Source organism: Falco biarmicus, chromosome 3, assembly GCF_023638135.1.
Source record: "Falco biarmicus isolate bFalBia1 chromosome 3, bFalBia1.pri, whole genome shotgun sequence".
Classification (NCBI taxonomy): domain Eukaryota; kingdom Metazoa; phylum Chordata; class Aves; order Falconiformes; family Falconidae; genus Falco; species Falco biarmicus.
Genome location: NC_079290.1, coordinates 55,901,243 through 55,916,714, shown reverse-complemented (window position 1 = coordinate 55,916,714; position 15,472 = coordinate 55,901,243). Strand labels below are relative to the sequence as shown.

Sequence of the window (15,472 nt, the reverse complement as noted above, 5' to 3'; positions counted from 1 at the left end):
CCTGTTTTTCTTCTGTCCTCTGTTCACCCCTTCCAAAAGGAATACCCACAAGCATAATAGAATTTAAGAAAGTTTTCAAAAAATCACCTTCAGAATTGATCATCTCTGCAACTTGAGATCAGCTTAAGTTACACAATCAGTCACAAGTAGCCAACGACAGCTACAGGAGGAACTAGAGCTTTGCTATTCTGTATCACATGCCCCAAACAGTTGTTTTGCACAACTGAAGAGGCATGGTTTTAGGAAGCCTTATGTTTGTTTAAATCTTGAAGACTTTAGGAAGAAGTGAAGGAGCTTTATGGCCACTTTACATATAAGAATACTTTGCTTGAAAAGAACTAGCATTTTTTTGCAACACCACAAGCTTTTTCCCTTTTTTATAAACTAGGGATGCCTACCAAGCTAGCTGAAGTTTTCATTGCCTAGGTATGGACTACCATGATACAGAAAAGCCAGTAGACAGAAGTAATTTCACTTCCTACCGTGCAGACAGCTTGTGTCAGATGCTTGCATCCCTGACGATGATCATTATTCACTGCATCAGCTCTTTAAAAGAAAAAGAGATTTAATAAAGTGAAGACAGGAATTCAAAACGCTTTTCAGAAATTTAAACACAGAACTTACTGTCTCCGATACCAGGAAAGGACTCCGTGTTCTAGAACTATCCAGTAGAGTTTCCAACCAAAAAATCGTGAGCTCTAAAAAACCCAAAAGAATTGTAAAAGGCCAGGTAAGGTTAACAGCTGAAGAGTTAGCTTGAAGGCTCTTACATAGAACTGGTAGTCATTAGGAACACATTTCAGGTTTTACATATCTTGGTGATCACAGCAACCTGAGAATACTTCACAGTTACAGTGCTATTCTCTTTTTTGGAAATATCTAAAGACAAAAGTGCTGTTGAGCCTGTTATTCAGTTAGAACTTAAATATTAAATATTAAAATGCTGATTTTTTTAATATTACAGGGGTTGTTGATCACCACAAAATTCTACATTGTAAAAGCAAATAAGAAACAAAACACACTGGGATATCCAAATACAATATTTTACCTTCCACAAGCTTTAGTATATAGTCCTGGTTTAAAAACAGTTTCTTGTATTACAATTGTGAGTGAATACCTAGGAAAATTTACACTGAAGAAAACTTCAAAGATTTCATTAAGGAAAATAAAAATTAAGTATTTATGTAGAAAAATCGAGAAACTTTTTTAAGCAAGGAAAAAAATAACCACTTGAGTATCAGAGCAAAACAAACTTGAAACAACCATTTGATTGACATCTTCCCTCAAAGTTTTAAAATTTCCAGAAGGTGGAGAACTTGTGGCAAAACATTAGCAATAGATTATGAAAGATATTATATTAGTCATAGATTAAAGACATCTATTCGGGAAAGAAAAAGAAACAAACCAAAACCCATTTTGCCCATCACACAGACAAGGAATACAAACTAACCACAGTTAAGCTTTGCCACAGAAATTACCAAGAAATGGAGACTTTAGGGACTGAGGTTAAGGTCAGAGTGCCATGAATCTAGTAACTGCTCCACCCAGCCAGCCCATCTACAATTTATCCAATATACCAGACTAAAGTAATTTAACAAATGTATTATTGAAAAGTTCCATCATGCATCAGTTCTTACTGAAGGGCAGAAAAGCACATACTGACATACTTTGAGATTTTACAAGCTATTTTAGAACAGGAAATAAGGCATACCTTCCATAGGAGACCTTCATATCGTCTCAGAGGTTTGTTGATAACCTGCATAGAAATTAAAGCTCATGTAGGAATAGCTCCAACTAGACAGCCTCGGAATTTGAAGGGGATATAAAAGCTCCTACCTTTCCGGTTTTACCTCCCAGTATCAGTTTCATTTCGGCACCTTGGGCTAGATCACAGGGTGTCTGATCTGTTTAGTAATCAAGATGGGGCATGAGAATTTGATGCAAACAAACCTAGATGTACTTAACTTAAAAACAATCTGACACTCTGTTTACCCATTAAAGTTTGGTCCCACAAGCATCTACATTTACTAGGAACTGGGGAATATAAACTCCTCAGAGGCAGAAGACTAGAAAGGCTCTGAACTTTTGTGCACTGAACTGTCCTTCAGAGTTCTACTTGCCACAGAGAGGCTTCTGCTTTTACTTAAGATTTTTATAGCTGAAGAGCTAAAAATTAACAGTTCAGAACACTCACAAATATCAAGACAGAGACGTTTTTAATCAGATGACAAGTACACAGTTTGCATAACATCCGAGTAAAGTTCTCCTGGATTTGCTCCCATTAGAAGCCACCTTCTGAAGAGTCACTTTGTCTGGAGCACCTCTTCAAACTTACCACTCCTTCTGTTACTTGTGTTCAGTGTTTAGCATCAAGAAAACAAGTGTCAGACACATTTCACGGTTATGACATACAGCAGGTAAATTTTCTAGGAATGGGTAAGTTTGGAAAATAACAGCATATATGCTAAGTATTTTGCTACAGTTCTTAAGTCTCTTGCAATCTGGTCAGTGTTTGGCTTCTTTTATTTGTGATACAAAGCTTTTAAAGCACTGTAAGATTTTCCATGAACGCTGAGTGATAAGTAACATAGCTTATTAGATGCTGTTGAATTTGTCTCCTCTTAACACTTTATGTACTTTCATTTGGTACTTACCATTTTTGTTTCTTATTTTAGGATCTGCTCCATTTTTTAGAAGTTTCAATGCACAGTGCTTATGGGCACGATATGCTGCACAATGCAATGGTGTGTTCCCCATCTGATCTGTACAGTTGATATCAGGTGGTTTGGGTTTGTTCAACTGGGAAAAAAAAAAGTTTTGCTTACTTATTATTTTTTTCTCCCCAGGTGCCATGTTCATTCTTTTGAAAGTTAGCTTTTCCTAACTACGATGCTTCAATGCAGATCTGGCAACAAAGAGGGCATGTAGCAAGTATTATGAGAAGGACAAGGACTACAGCAATTAAGCAAGATGTTTGGCTAGAGTAAGGAACTTCTCAGTTTTTTGTTTGCTATAATCCCTTCTGCTGCACAACATGAAACATTTATCCTGGTCAGCTGCACAGTGCCAGAGAGAGTTGCCCAGCAATATGAATGACTGAACTACAATGCTAGAATGGTCCTGTATGATTCTACTGTCAAAATTTACCGTTTCCTCTAGAAGACTCCCAGGCACAGTCTAAAAGTCAGCACAGGCCAGTGCTAAATCCTGTGTTGTCACCCTGTTTCAGACAGTAAGAACTTCATACAGAAGGGTGGCAGGCTTGCCAGTCTCAGTGACAGAGCTATCATACACCATTTGGAAGCTCCTAGTACAGGCAGTCTGTTACACAAACAGTTCCACTGCACTCTGAAGTCTAACTATTGCGGAAATTAAGGTTAGAGCAACTATGTAACAGAGGAAACCCAAGTTCTACCTGGACATAATATGAATGTTTTGAGAAGCTGTCCTCAAAGAGAAGGGTCATTAAGCATGACACTACTAAGTGCCCTAAAATACAACACTTCTACTCAGATATATGGCTACTGGATGTGTACAAGGGGGTTGGACGCTATGATCCTTAAAGGTCCCTTTCAATATAAACCATTCCAAGCCAAATGGGACTACCTTAATAGAAAGGCTATGCTACTGTTAAGCAGTGACAAGCAGTGCATGACAACTTTAGAGAAACTCGATTTAAGCCTTCTGCATTAGCTATATGCTATCTTAAGAGAAATTACTCATAACAACAGAACACCCATTGGAGCAATTCAACATAGCATCAACAGTAACCACCTTAAAAGTGCTTCAGTAATAGTCAAATAAAGGATAAACTCCTGCAGCTGTTATTTACAGTTCAACTGAAAAGAGAACACAAGTCAAGAACAGACAGCTTGGGGGAGTATAATATCATTAATACTGAGGTCAAATACTTCCTGAGGATTCCTAGGTTTTAGCTCTTTCCAACCAGTTGTTTTACATCTGCCTTATCTCTGCCTCCTGACTTCTTGCCTCCAGACCTTTTAAGCGGCATGCCTGTGCTTTCAGCAGCTTACACCATATTGTAAGTATTTTGAAGGAAGTTTTGTGCATTGACTCAGTGACATAAAAAGCTCTCCAGTCATTTCAGCAAACGTACAGTATGTTTTTGAGAACTCTTAGGAAGAACACACTAGTTTTGGTTCAAGTAGACTAAAAAGCTTGGGTTAAGGTTCAACTACTGAAGGTCTAGCTTTTAATAGCAAAACACAAAACACACTGGGATCTTGTAAGAATCTTGACAGAAGAGACACACAAAAGCCAACGCTATCATTTGACTTAAAGAAACTTCAATAGAATGAGCAGTTGTAAAGTTAAAGTGCATGCTGGAAAAGGAGGGAAAAAATTAGATCTGAAGCGCAATTAGAAAGCTTAGAGGAACTGCACCGTTAAATTATCTCTTCCAGACAACTGTGTTACAATATGCAGTACAGTTTTTTGGTAAAAATAATCAAGATAAAGGAGAATTAACAATACAAGGGTATCTTTCAAGTAAGTGGCACACTGTTCCAAAAGCAGGGCAGTAGAGACTAAATTCTGGTGTGTTAGGTCTCAATAAAAGCAGATGTAAGCAGCCAATGTTTCATGAGTATAACAGTCTGCTAATAAAAGATACACTAGGAGCAGAAAGGCCTGAAAATCAGTAGGTAAGTATGAGGAATTCTCAAGACAAAGGGCAGCTCAAAGAGCTACACCAGCTCTCCACAGAGGTATTAACCTAAGGGTAGGAAAGTCATGAAGGTTTACACCACAGAGCTGTAAGTGGAAAAAGTTCTTTGGACTTCCTCAAGAATCAGCGGAAGTATTAAAATTGTAATTCAACAGTCACAGGTCCAAGCACTCACTGAAGGATTCCAAGAAACACCTGTTATGACTTAAGAACTGCCTCAGGGTCAAGAATGTGATAAGTACTTTGAAAAGTTTTAGAGGTCAACATATATCTGTCCTCACAAATACAGATCTCAATGATACAAAATATTTTAAAAAATCACTTAGAAACTAAAACATTCACAGGAACAGTTACATGTGCATGCATGGTTACATGGTACATGAGAAAAAGCACAGTTCTTTAATGACAGACTTCTATGAGGAGTCACCTTTTTCTTATTTTTTCTGCATCAGTTTAATGCTTAGTCAGCAGGCATGCAACAGATGTTACAAGTTATTACAATCAAGAACAGATCCTTATGCCAATGTATTAATTGCAATTAATACAATCATACCAGTGAATTAACACACTATTTTTCTACATCTTATGTACTGTGTACAGCTCTGGTTCTCTCTCCATTTCAAAGAGGACAGTACAAAATGTACAAATAAGAATTACAAGGATGACCAAAGATTTAAAAATTTTCCATGCAAGGAGGAGTTAGAAAGACAAGGGTTCTTCAGACTAGGAGAGACAAATTTAGAGAATGGAAATAACAAATTTTGAATAAGTGTTCACTCTGTCTTCTAGACAGAAAAGAATTTCAAATTTCTCAAAATACAAATCTCTAATTTGTGAATTTTCCAGTAGAAGCAAGCAGAAGTATTCAGACTGATTTGATGTCTTAAAAGGTATTATTACAGGTGCTAACCAGGTAGAAAGTATTCCACACTGCATGTCTTACTTCCAAGGAAACTCTTCAGGACTCACAAAAGCCTGAGTTCAAGCACTGAGACCCTGCTTCAAAACCCATCTGGATATGGTCCTAGGTCATCTGCTCTAGCTGATTCTGCTCTGCAAACAGGAATTGGCACCCTTCAGCCTCAATTCTTCTTTGATTTGCTTCTCCAATAACCTTTCCACTCCACGGTATTGTTCAGTTTGAATTACTATGAGTGTGCACATGTGCACATAACAGCTTTCAATTCCTGCTCAGCCTGAAATTGTGTTATGCACTGAATTTGATGTCGTCCATTAAAATGGATGTTGACTGTCCATTAGAAACTACAGAGACTTCAGCTGCAATGGGTGCTAACAACAAAAGCTTACTTTCAAGATTTAAAATAGGCCATACTATAGTGAAAACCTAGGCACCCACGACATTAAAGTATCCACAAAAACATAACCAGCTTACACCAGTAGATCTAGAACTGCTATTTACAACTAACTGAGGAGTATTTAGAAACATGAGAGAAGCTAAAAAACATTGTTTTTCAGTCTCCAACAGGAAGGCTGGAAAACCCTTGAAGGTTTGGCACTTTACCAATATACCACAGTCCACAGCAGTAATATTCTGAAGTCACAGCCCTTTGGAATGCAAGGCCTAATGTCTTATGTTGTTACATTAGCATTATGGCTTGAACAACTTCACACAAAGTATTACAAGTACTTGAATTCTTACCAAGGCAGTCAGCTTCCCCATTTCCCCCTCTCTTGCTGCTCCTAAGAGTTCTTCTTCCAGTTTCCTTTCTTGTGTCCTTTCCACTGCTATTTAAAAAAAACCCCAAGTTTAAGGTCAGTTTCAATGAAGTAGCACATAAAGTACAGCATTCAAGAAACTGTATCAAAACAAGCGTTTCCAGTATTATCTGAGATGGGTATAAATGAAATATTTATTCAGAAAAGTCTACGTCAGAGCAAAAATATGTTCAATACATGTAATATTTGACAAGATATGTAAAAGTGTATACACACGCACATATATATGGTTGGTTTTTTTTTTAGACACAACCCAACCTCACTCCCTTTAAAAAGCAAAAATAGGGGAACTATGCAACATCCCATCAGATCTTCCCTGTGTTCTTTTCAATTTCTCTTCTCTTCCTATCATCCTACAGAAATTTCATTCTTCTCTAACAATTCAGCAGATAAGCAACATAAAGGACTTTTATCTGTAACTTGCATGCAGAATCAGAAGAGAGTTCACTTTTCATATACACAGTCTGTGCTATTGGACACAGAGCTTCAGCAGTATTTAGGGGTATCACATAATAATACCAGGAAGCAACACAGTTCTTGAAATCTCCAAAAATCTAAGCAGTGGGCATATGTAAGTATTTGGACACAATCTCACTCATTTTCAATACCTGTAAGGCAACAGAGCAAATGTGGGGAAGGGTTTTTACTTTTTTCTCCTTTTGACACAACCTGTAAGATTGCAATAGCAAGTCCTAAACTTGATCCAAAAATGGGCCACCTTTGAAAACTGTTCAGAATTTTGCTTTTTAATGATTTTGTTGACACAAAGTCACTTACTATTCTTGAGTTTTTTCTCTGCCAGTGAGCTAAGGCTTTGACTGCCATGTACCATTCAGAGCTGTACCAAGTATTACCCCCAAGAAGGCTGAAATTGTTACTTGAATAATGCTATTGGCATTCAGGATACCTAACTCTCCAAGTCACTTGCAGACATATTGTGAAAAAAAAAAACTTCCAACTGTCAGTACTGCAGAGAGGAACAAAAACCTATGACTTTTTTCTTTCTAATAACCAAATTTAAAGCGAAAATTCAATTGAGCTTCAGTAACTTGCAGAAGAAAATCAGCTTTTAGAATATACAAGTGTTGAAACAAATGAGGTTATGACCTATTAAAGTTACCTTCCAACATAGTCCTTATGTCTTTATCATGAGTAACTTCTTTTGCAGTCTCTCCACTCCCATTAACAATAGAAGTATCAGCATTGTGCTGCAAGAGTAACATCACCACCTCCTGGAAAACAATTTGAAAAACACTGCTTATCTATGTTACAGCAAGGCCACAATCAGGCTTTCCAGCTACTGACATCCTGTAAAACGAGCTGTGTAACGGCTTCTCACCATGGCTGACTTACAAAAACAGGAAGGGATGTTTTAGAGATTGAAGAGTGGGACTAAGAGGATTGCAACCTTCTCTCTCACATCAGTCAGGCTGAAAGAACTAACAAGAGATTAGTTACAGCTGAACAGGCCCACTCTGATTCAAAAGCTGGTGTACCTGGTGTGAATGCTGAATTTAACAGATAAAAATAGTACAGTTGGCTCTTTTGATTAGAGACTTTAAGTAATCACTCCTTCAGAAGGGTGAAGAGGTTATCCATTGAGGCAGTACTGGTTTGGGAATGATGGCGGCACGTGGGGGAAAAATCAAACTAGTCTTACATTATAGGCCTATAAAAAGCTCTTTAGTTCTAGTTTTCTATAAAGAAACAGCACTTCCAGACATCCAATGGACCAGTGTGTCCTAATTTACAGTTTTTAGCCCTCCATGTAAATTTCTTTTGTAAATATTGTTTCTTCTAACTAACTGCATCTCTACTCCTTTTCCTGTGTCAACCATACCAGGCACAAACACAAATTAATATGTTGTACTTTAGCAGCTGATGAGAGATCTTCACCCTGGCTTCCACACGGTAATTAGCACCTGCAGCTAGAGGTAGCGTTATGCTTCAGCAGTTTCTCTGACACACAGCAGAAGCAGAACAGAAGCAACATCAGTTAGTTACAGAGCTGATAGCAGGTTTTTTTCCACTGTAGCACTCAACTGTGTATCTTTCTCTGCCCGCAAAATCTTTGCCAACAAAAAGCTAAAAAAATATGACAAAGAATACGAAGGAAATCCATGGACCAGTATTCTCCCATCTTCAAGAAAAGATATTTGTACCATGTTTTTGTTTTGGACAGTTATACTAGCTACGCAATGTGCCTAGTCATTTGAACACGCTGTACCAAAACAGGTAAATAATCTTTAGACACTGTACAAACATGTTTTTGAAGTGATCTTATTGCTAGTACTTCTTTAATAATTCCAAAATTGAGGCTTACAAAAAGGCAACATATTTTACCTTACGTCCTGTGAAAGCTGCACGATGGAGTGGAGTGTCCCCCATGTCATTCAGCACATTCACAGCTGCACCAGCCTAAACAGCAAGACCAAAAGATACCGAATGTCCTTCCAACAAGAACTACACAGTTATTCCCTCTGACTGAGAGGAAGGGGAAGACAGTACAAATCATATCAGAACTGTAACACAGCCATCCTGGAAACAAAGATACATTACATATACAAGCTTCATAACCAACATTCTATAAACTGTTTCAAAAAGGAAAAGCCTCCTGCATTTTTTCCAGGTATCCCTCTCACTTTTAAGAATGTGGTATATGGAACATAAGATTAACACCCGGGGCAGGGGGGGGTGTTGGTTTGGTTTACATTTATTGGGGGTGGCTGGGGAGTGGGGTTGTGTATTTGGGGGTGGGTGGGTTGGTGGTTGAGGGTAGGCATTGGGGGAAAAAAAAACAACTTAATGAAAGAACTGCAGTAGTACTGTATAACAAGCATACATATATTATTACATATGTACACACAGTAGCACCAGCCTCCTGGTGCTCCTGATTTAGCAAGTGGTGTTGTTCTCTCTAGGCACCTATTGCTATTCCTTCACTTAGAGTGAAAACTTCCATTTCAGCATTAAGATGGTACCATCTGAAACTTAACCTTTCTTCTCCTTTTTCTCTTCTGCAATCTTTGTCTTGAATCTCCTTTCCTTGTCTTATGCAATTTCTCCAACCTGTACCTTTTATCTGACAGGACGACTGATAGCTGCACTGCACAGACACTGTTCCAGGAAACCAATAAATCCTATCCTTCTTTCTTTCAAGATCTCTTCTACACTGCTTTACTTAACCTCTCAAAGGGTCAGAAAAAGGGCAGGACATATTTAACTATCACATATGTTTACATCACATAATTTAGCCAGGTCACTGCTGCCTGCCTAAAGTTAAATAATGAACCTGACCAGTTCCAGAGCTCTGTTTCTGATAATACCTCACTCACTCTTTGAGCACAAAAATCTAGGCACAAGTACACAGACACAACCTGTATATGCTGGGCTTCCAGAGGCGCACAGCCTGCTTTATTATTCAACTTACTCTTCAAATAATACTCTATCATGAGCCAAAGTTACATACTCTTCCAACTCTGGAAGTGCTGATAAATGCATTAAGTGACAAAACTTTACCTTTTGCTTTAAGTAGCCCTCTTGGATTGAGAACAGCATTATCTACTAAGCAAGCATGTAGGCTAGAGAAGAACTTCTCAAAGAAACTCAACTTTATTTCCTGCTTTAGAGTCATGATAATGGCTGGTGGCCTTTATTCTGAATGAAATTCAAGGTTAGATTAGCTACCTATGTGTTCGAGGCTGTTTAGCATGTTCCTTCCATCTGCAGCAAAATCTTTCAAACACGAATAGGGTATAATACAGTTAGGGTTGAAGCTACTCTGAGAGCTGAGGGTAAAAAAAAATAAACTCAGAAACAACTGCAAATGCAGTGCAAACATGGCTATGAAAATACAAACAGGTCAGCTTTGACAACAGATGTTCACCATTTCAAAGTTCATTATTTCAAATACATTAGAAAGAAATCATGAGTCAAACTATGTTAGCTCGTGCCTGGAAAGAAACACATACCGGTTACTTTGCACAGAATTCTGGACATACTTCTATGCACAACATAAAGGTAGATAATGCAGATCATTTTGCATTTGAAACACTGAACTGTCTTGTACAACTCAGTAAACGAAACTGCCTAAATTATATACTTTATGTACTACAGTAAGCAAGATCAGGCCCTTGAAGCATTTGCATTATTGACAAAAGCTAAGACTTTCATGAGTGCATACCTATACACATTTTTAATTCCTACATTTGGGTGGTTACCTAGACAAACACACATACCCCATGAGAAAGTCAGATAAGTACTGATAATTGTAAACACTGTTCAGATTAACAACTGTACACTACTGTACAGACTTCCAGTGTCACTATTTTGGGTCCTTGTAAACTAGGCTGATCTTAATACTGCAACTATTCCATTCCTTAGTTTTAACAATCAGTTATTTCCATGTTACATGCAGATAAACTGTAGGAGTGGCTCTGCCTCTCTACAAAGCCACCTTTCTTCTATCACAAAAACCTGAATAAATACCGTTTCTAGCATAACAAAGAATTTTCTGCCTTACCCACACAGGCAAGTAGAAACATACCTTCAGCAAATCCTCTACCACAACAGCATGTCCAAAATAGCAAGCAAGATGAAGAGGTGTCCAACCCATATTAGATTTACTTCTACCTAAAAGACAAAATAAGTAAATTAAATTTTGTCACACAATACAAAAAAATCTTGTCATGTACTTAGATGATCATTCTTCACAGTAACAGAGGCAAGGAGGCTAGAAACATCAATACTACTCACGTCATCAAAATTACTAAATCAGGATGCAGTTTGAGAATGTTAAGATTCAAACCTACAAAATATTCCTGAAAGGAGAAAGTCATGTAGTCTGATGGTAAATAAAACTTTTGTTTTCATGTAATACTTTGTTCAACAGTAGCAAGAAGCTTCAATTACTTTCATTAACTATGAAAACAGTACATGCAAGTACACATTTTTCTCTTGTTTAATCAAAAACCTGTTTGGTTTACCTGACTCTTTTCTACATACAAATGAGAGGTAGGACAACCCATCTTCCAAATAAAGAATTTTTAAAAAAAAAACAAAAACCCGGGTGGGACAACTTAATGTTAAGACATTTTTTGTTGTCTTGTGCTCATTTCATTTTCAATAAAGATAGCCTTTCTAAGCATCATGATTTGAAATCTTTGTGCGCTGTAGAACTCATGTACCACCTACAGCTCTAAGCCTTTGCAGGAATGATAAGCGCAGGCACAGAAGTGACCATGCAAAGAAAACTATGATTTATGATTCAAAAAGCAATTAACATGCTCTGTAAGACTGGCTGTATGAATGAAATTCAAGAACTGTCCTACAGTTGCTTCTTTAAAAGCAAGACACTAAAGCATTAGAGATTACTAAATTAATAATGCACAATACAATTGAATATTAGAATTGGAATGTATTAATCTAAGTTGACGTGCTTTGTTTTCACTAAGCAACAGACCTACAGCATTGTAAGCACCACCTAAAAGCTATCACTTTGTATTTGGAAGAAAAATGAAAACAAGGCATTTGAAATTGTTTTGAAATTACTGCCACAATTAAGTTTTCCCCTTTCATGTATCCCCAAGCATTGATACTTGGAACACGCACAATATAAGTTTGCCCTGAGGAGACAAGCCACTAGCATAAGGAAAGAGAGAACTGCTGAGTGTCTTGCAAGTTCATCACTCTTTCTGCTCTCATATTACAAATTAACATTAGAATGTGGTTCACAGCTGAAATTTTTCTTGTAATTGTTTCCAGCTAACATTTTTGCCCTTTATTTTTGTTACTTTTTTGTTACATTTTGCCTATTTCTTTTGTTACTTGATTCTCTTCCTTTTCAACATCTTCTGCTGTTCCAACCCCAGATCTAATGTTTTTCCCTCATCCCAGTCTGGCCTACAACAGAGTTCCCGCCCTATGCGACTGATGGGTTAAAGTACCTGAGAAGATAAATATTTTGTGGATCACCAACTCTGGGGCTGCTTATGCTGGATAACATACCAAATGGACGTCATTCAACCTTCAGTCTAGTAAGGAAGAAGGTTCTTTCAAAGAACACAGGATAGGTCCAAGTTTCACTGGATTCATCCAATTAGCCCAAGACATCATGAGTTACAGCACTGACAAGACAATACTGCTGCCAAGGAATTCAGTCACAGAAAAAAATCAGGATCCCATCCAGATTTTTAGTTCTTACTGGATAAAGTGCCAAAGGCCCTTGTTGTGCATACACTCTGAATGTTTGCATTTCTGATGTTAGCTGACCAGTTACTTCTCGAGCTCTTGAGGTGTTTGTTACTTCTCTTCAAGTAACCACAAGTGTTTGCGCTTTTTTATTATTATTTTAAACCAGGACATCATTACACAGGGGAGAATGCAAGGACAAGAATGTAGAACACACACAAAAAAATTTCCCCTACCCCTCCAAACCAGTTCTTTGCTTTGATGCCAGTTAACTTCAAGTCTCAAGCATTACTGTTTTTTTTCAGAGAACAGAGACAAGCTAGGCAGTTATTTCCTGGTTGTGTTCTACTAGGCTACTGTGCAGTCATTCAAATGGATATTTTGCCATAACACTATTGACCATTGATCTTATTTTACAGTTTTCTCACTTTGCAGAGTCCTAGATATTCTATTTTCTGGTATTTAAGGAGAATGAGCCAACATAAACAGCCTTAGAAAACATAATTGTTTTGGATGAAACCTGGGTTTAGTGCTGTTTTAATGTGAATACCTTCTTTTGAAATCATTGAACTGAGAAAACTGGAAATGGAAGTTCACTTCACGTGGCTGGATTCTCATCAAGCAAGTCTTGCTTATCTGCAGCTAGAATCCAGTCACAACAGTGCAAGTACAGGAAGCTTGGATTTATTTTCTCCTCCTTTGCTTTGGCTGAAATCTAGATGTTTGGGATCACTGTTGTCAGACTTCATACTTGTAAACCTAGAGCACAGTCTCAGATATAAGCTCACCCATGGAAAGACAAGATAGGTTTCACAAGATGTTGAAGGTAGGCTTTGACACCCAGGCACATCAATGTGTCGGACTTACACACTCCCAAGGCACACTCTGGGGGAAGTTTACACTACCTCCAGTACAGCCTCCCACCTGCTCCAAAAGTACTTTATTCCAAGCCAAGTGTCACTGCCACATCAGATGCAAGTCCTGAAGGAACTGCTGCAGCATTGAAGACATTCCCCATACCCTGACTTTCTAGGGACATCTACTTATCCAGAAGGTAATGACAGAAGGACAAGAGGCTGTAAGGAAGAGAAGAAAGATTGAGGGTTGCAAAAAGTTGCAGTCTACAGCCTGTATTTTAGTTAATCATCATGTGGTTATGCAGTTACTATCTGGTAGTGCCTAACAGATCAGGTTTTGTAGCAAGACGTAGTGCTTTTACTAGTGAGGAGGCAGAATGGCAGGGGTAGTTACGCTGCAGATTGAGGCCGTTTGGCTTGAAATTGTCTTAAGTCTATTTCCAATGGAGTACTCTACAGGAGCAGAGTGATTGAAACAGTCTCTGAAGAGTGACTGTGGAATAATAGAGTTTTAACTCTGAAGTTTCATACAACCACAACAGTTCCCAAGAGAACACTTCAGCTACGCTTTGCATCCTCTAACATTTAGAGGAATCAGAACTTGGAATTTATACATAGCGAAGTCTCTGCTGTTCATATTCACAATTATTTTGTTTAACCTGAACTACCACCAGCACGTTCCCTCTAGCTTCCTACACCTCCCACTAGCAAGCATGTATTAGCTGCCTGGCCATGTACTGCTAAACTGGAAGAACAGCTAAGCACCATGTTTCCTTTAGTCAGCTAAGTCTCTACTATGCTGCAGACTTTCACAATACTAAGACTTGAGTTTGAGCATAAACGCTGAGCAGAGACCAGTTTGCTTGACATAATACAGGACTGAAGATTATGCTTTCTTCGCTTCATTTTATGTTTAAGAACACATATGAGAAGCTCTGAAATCTCTTCTAAGCACAAGACATTTCAGCAACTTGTTTGTGGGTGTTGCATATATCTTTAGGTGCTTTCATTCCAATTGTTTGGGTACTACATATGCTGTCATGAAAATTTGCAAAGAATATACTTGTGAGGGTGGAGGACTTCAGCACCATCAAGCTCTGTCTAGTTCCCTTTTAAATTGTGAACTAGCGCAGTAAAGATGAAGTGGCAAGGGTTTGGGATTTACGACTTGTTTTGCTGAGGTGAGTACATTATCTATTGGGAAAACACAGACGTGGCTGAGTAAAACAAAAGGATGAGTAAACTGATGATTAAGAACAAGACTTGGGGAAGGGATAGAGCTTGTTTAAAGAGCAGTGAAGCCTGTTATCTAGGGCAAGGTGTTCCCTCTGTCATGGCTGAGAAGAAGCCTAGTTGCTCTCTCCCTTCTCCTTTTTGCAGTGCTACTTAACAGTTAAATGCTGAACAAAAATACCGACCTGTACAGAAAGACTGGGATGCACATCCACTTTTTTTGAAGCAACCAGAAACACACTCATGTAAATAAAGAGAAATATAAAGCTACTAAAAGAATAAAGAAATAGGGCAGTCTGCAATTGCTAGCAAGCTTGCAAATGCAGCCCCAGTTTGAAGTTTTAATGCTCAGCAAGTTGCTTAGCTATAACTACTGTAGCTATGCACATGCAAAACTTCAGTGTTGGCCAAATACTTAGATAACTAGCAGTTTTGCTTTCTTTTCCCAGGTAACCTAGTATACTGCTAATGCTAAAAAGCATATATTTGTCTCAACCATTCCTGCAAATGGCAAGAGATGTAGCTGCTCCTACTACATGATAATGAAACATGGCCTAAAAAAAATAAAATAAAAATCAGAGCTAGCAGAGCACAAATAAATGACCTAATCTTCTCTGCAGCCCTGATGGAAGCTCTTTACCTCCCCTGAACCATGCCCTCGCATTTGTTTAGTATTACAAGCTCTGAAATTGGCATAAGCATGAATACAAGCAAAAAGAGGTACTGATTCTTTGTCTTTCTGACACTTCGGGCCTCTGTGAATTACTCT

At 38.1% G+C, this 15,472-nt stretch overlaps 1 protein-coding gene across 5 annotated transcripts in view; it reads right to left on the bottom strand.

Annotated features, from left to right (window-relative positions):
• OSBPL1A (oxysterol binding protein like 1A) overlaps positions 1-15,472 on the bottom strand; it is a 78,467-nt gene that overhangs the window by 57,136 nt on the left and 5,859 nt on the right. For 4 of the 5 annotated variants that reach the window (XM_056333583.1, XM_056333586.1, XM_056333585.1 and 1 more), the window contains 9 exons: positions 10,971-11,056; positions 8,768-8,842; positions 7,545-7,656; positions 6,348-6,433; positions 2,655-2,799; positions 1,837-1,904; positions 1,712-1,756; positions 625-698; positions 483-546 (listed from right to left, as the gene is read on the bottom strand). In XM_056333583.1, the coding sequence (XP_056189558.1) occupies positions 483-546; positions 625-698; positions 1,712-1,756; positions 1,837-1,904; positions 2,655-2,799; positions 6,348-6,433; positions 7,545-7,656; positions 8,768-8,842; positions 10,971-11,056 (755 nt within the window). Of the gene's footprint in view, positions 1-482; positions 547-624; positions 699-1,711; positions 1,757-1,836; positions 1,905-2,654; positions 2,800-6,347; positions 6,434-7,544; positions 7,657-8,767; positions 8,843-10,970; positions 11,057-13,163; positions 13,195-15,472 lie in introns of those variants that run through there. The other variant, XM_056333587.1, reaches the window with a different exon arrangement.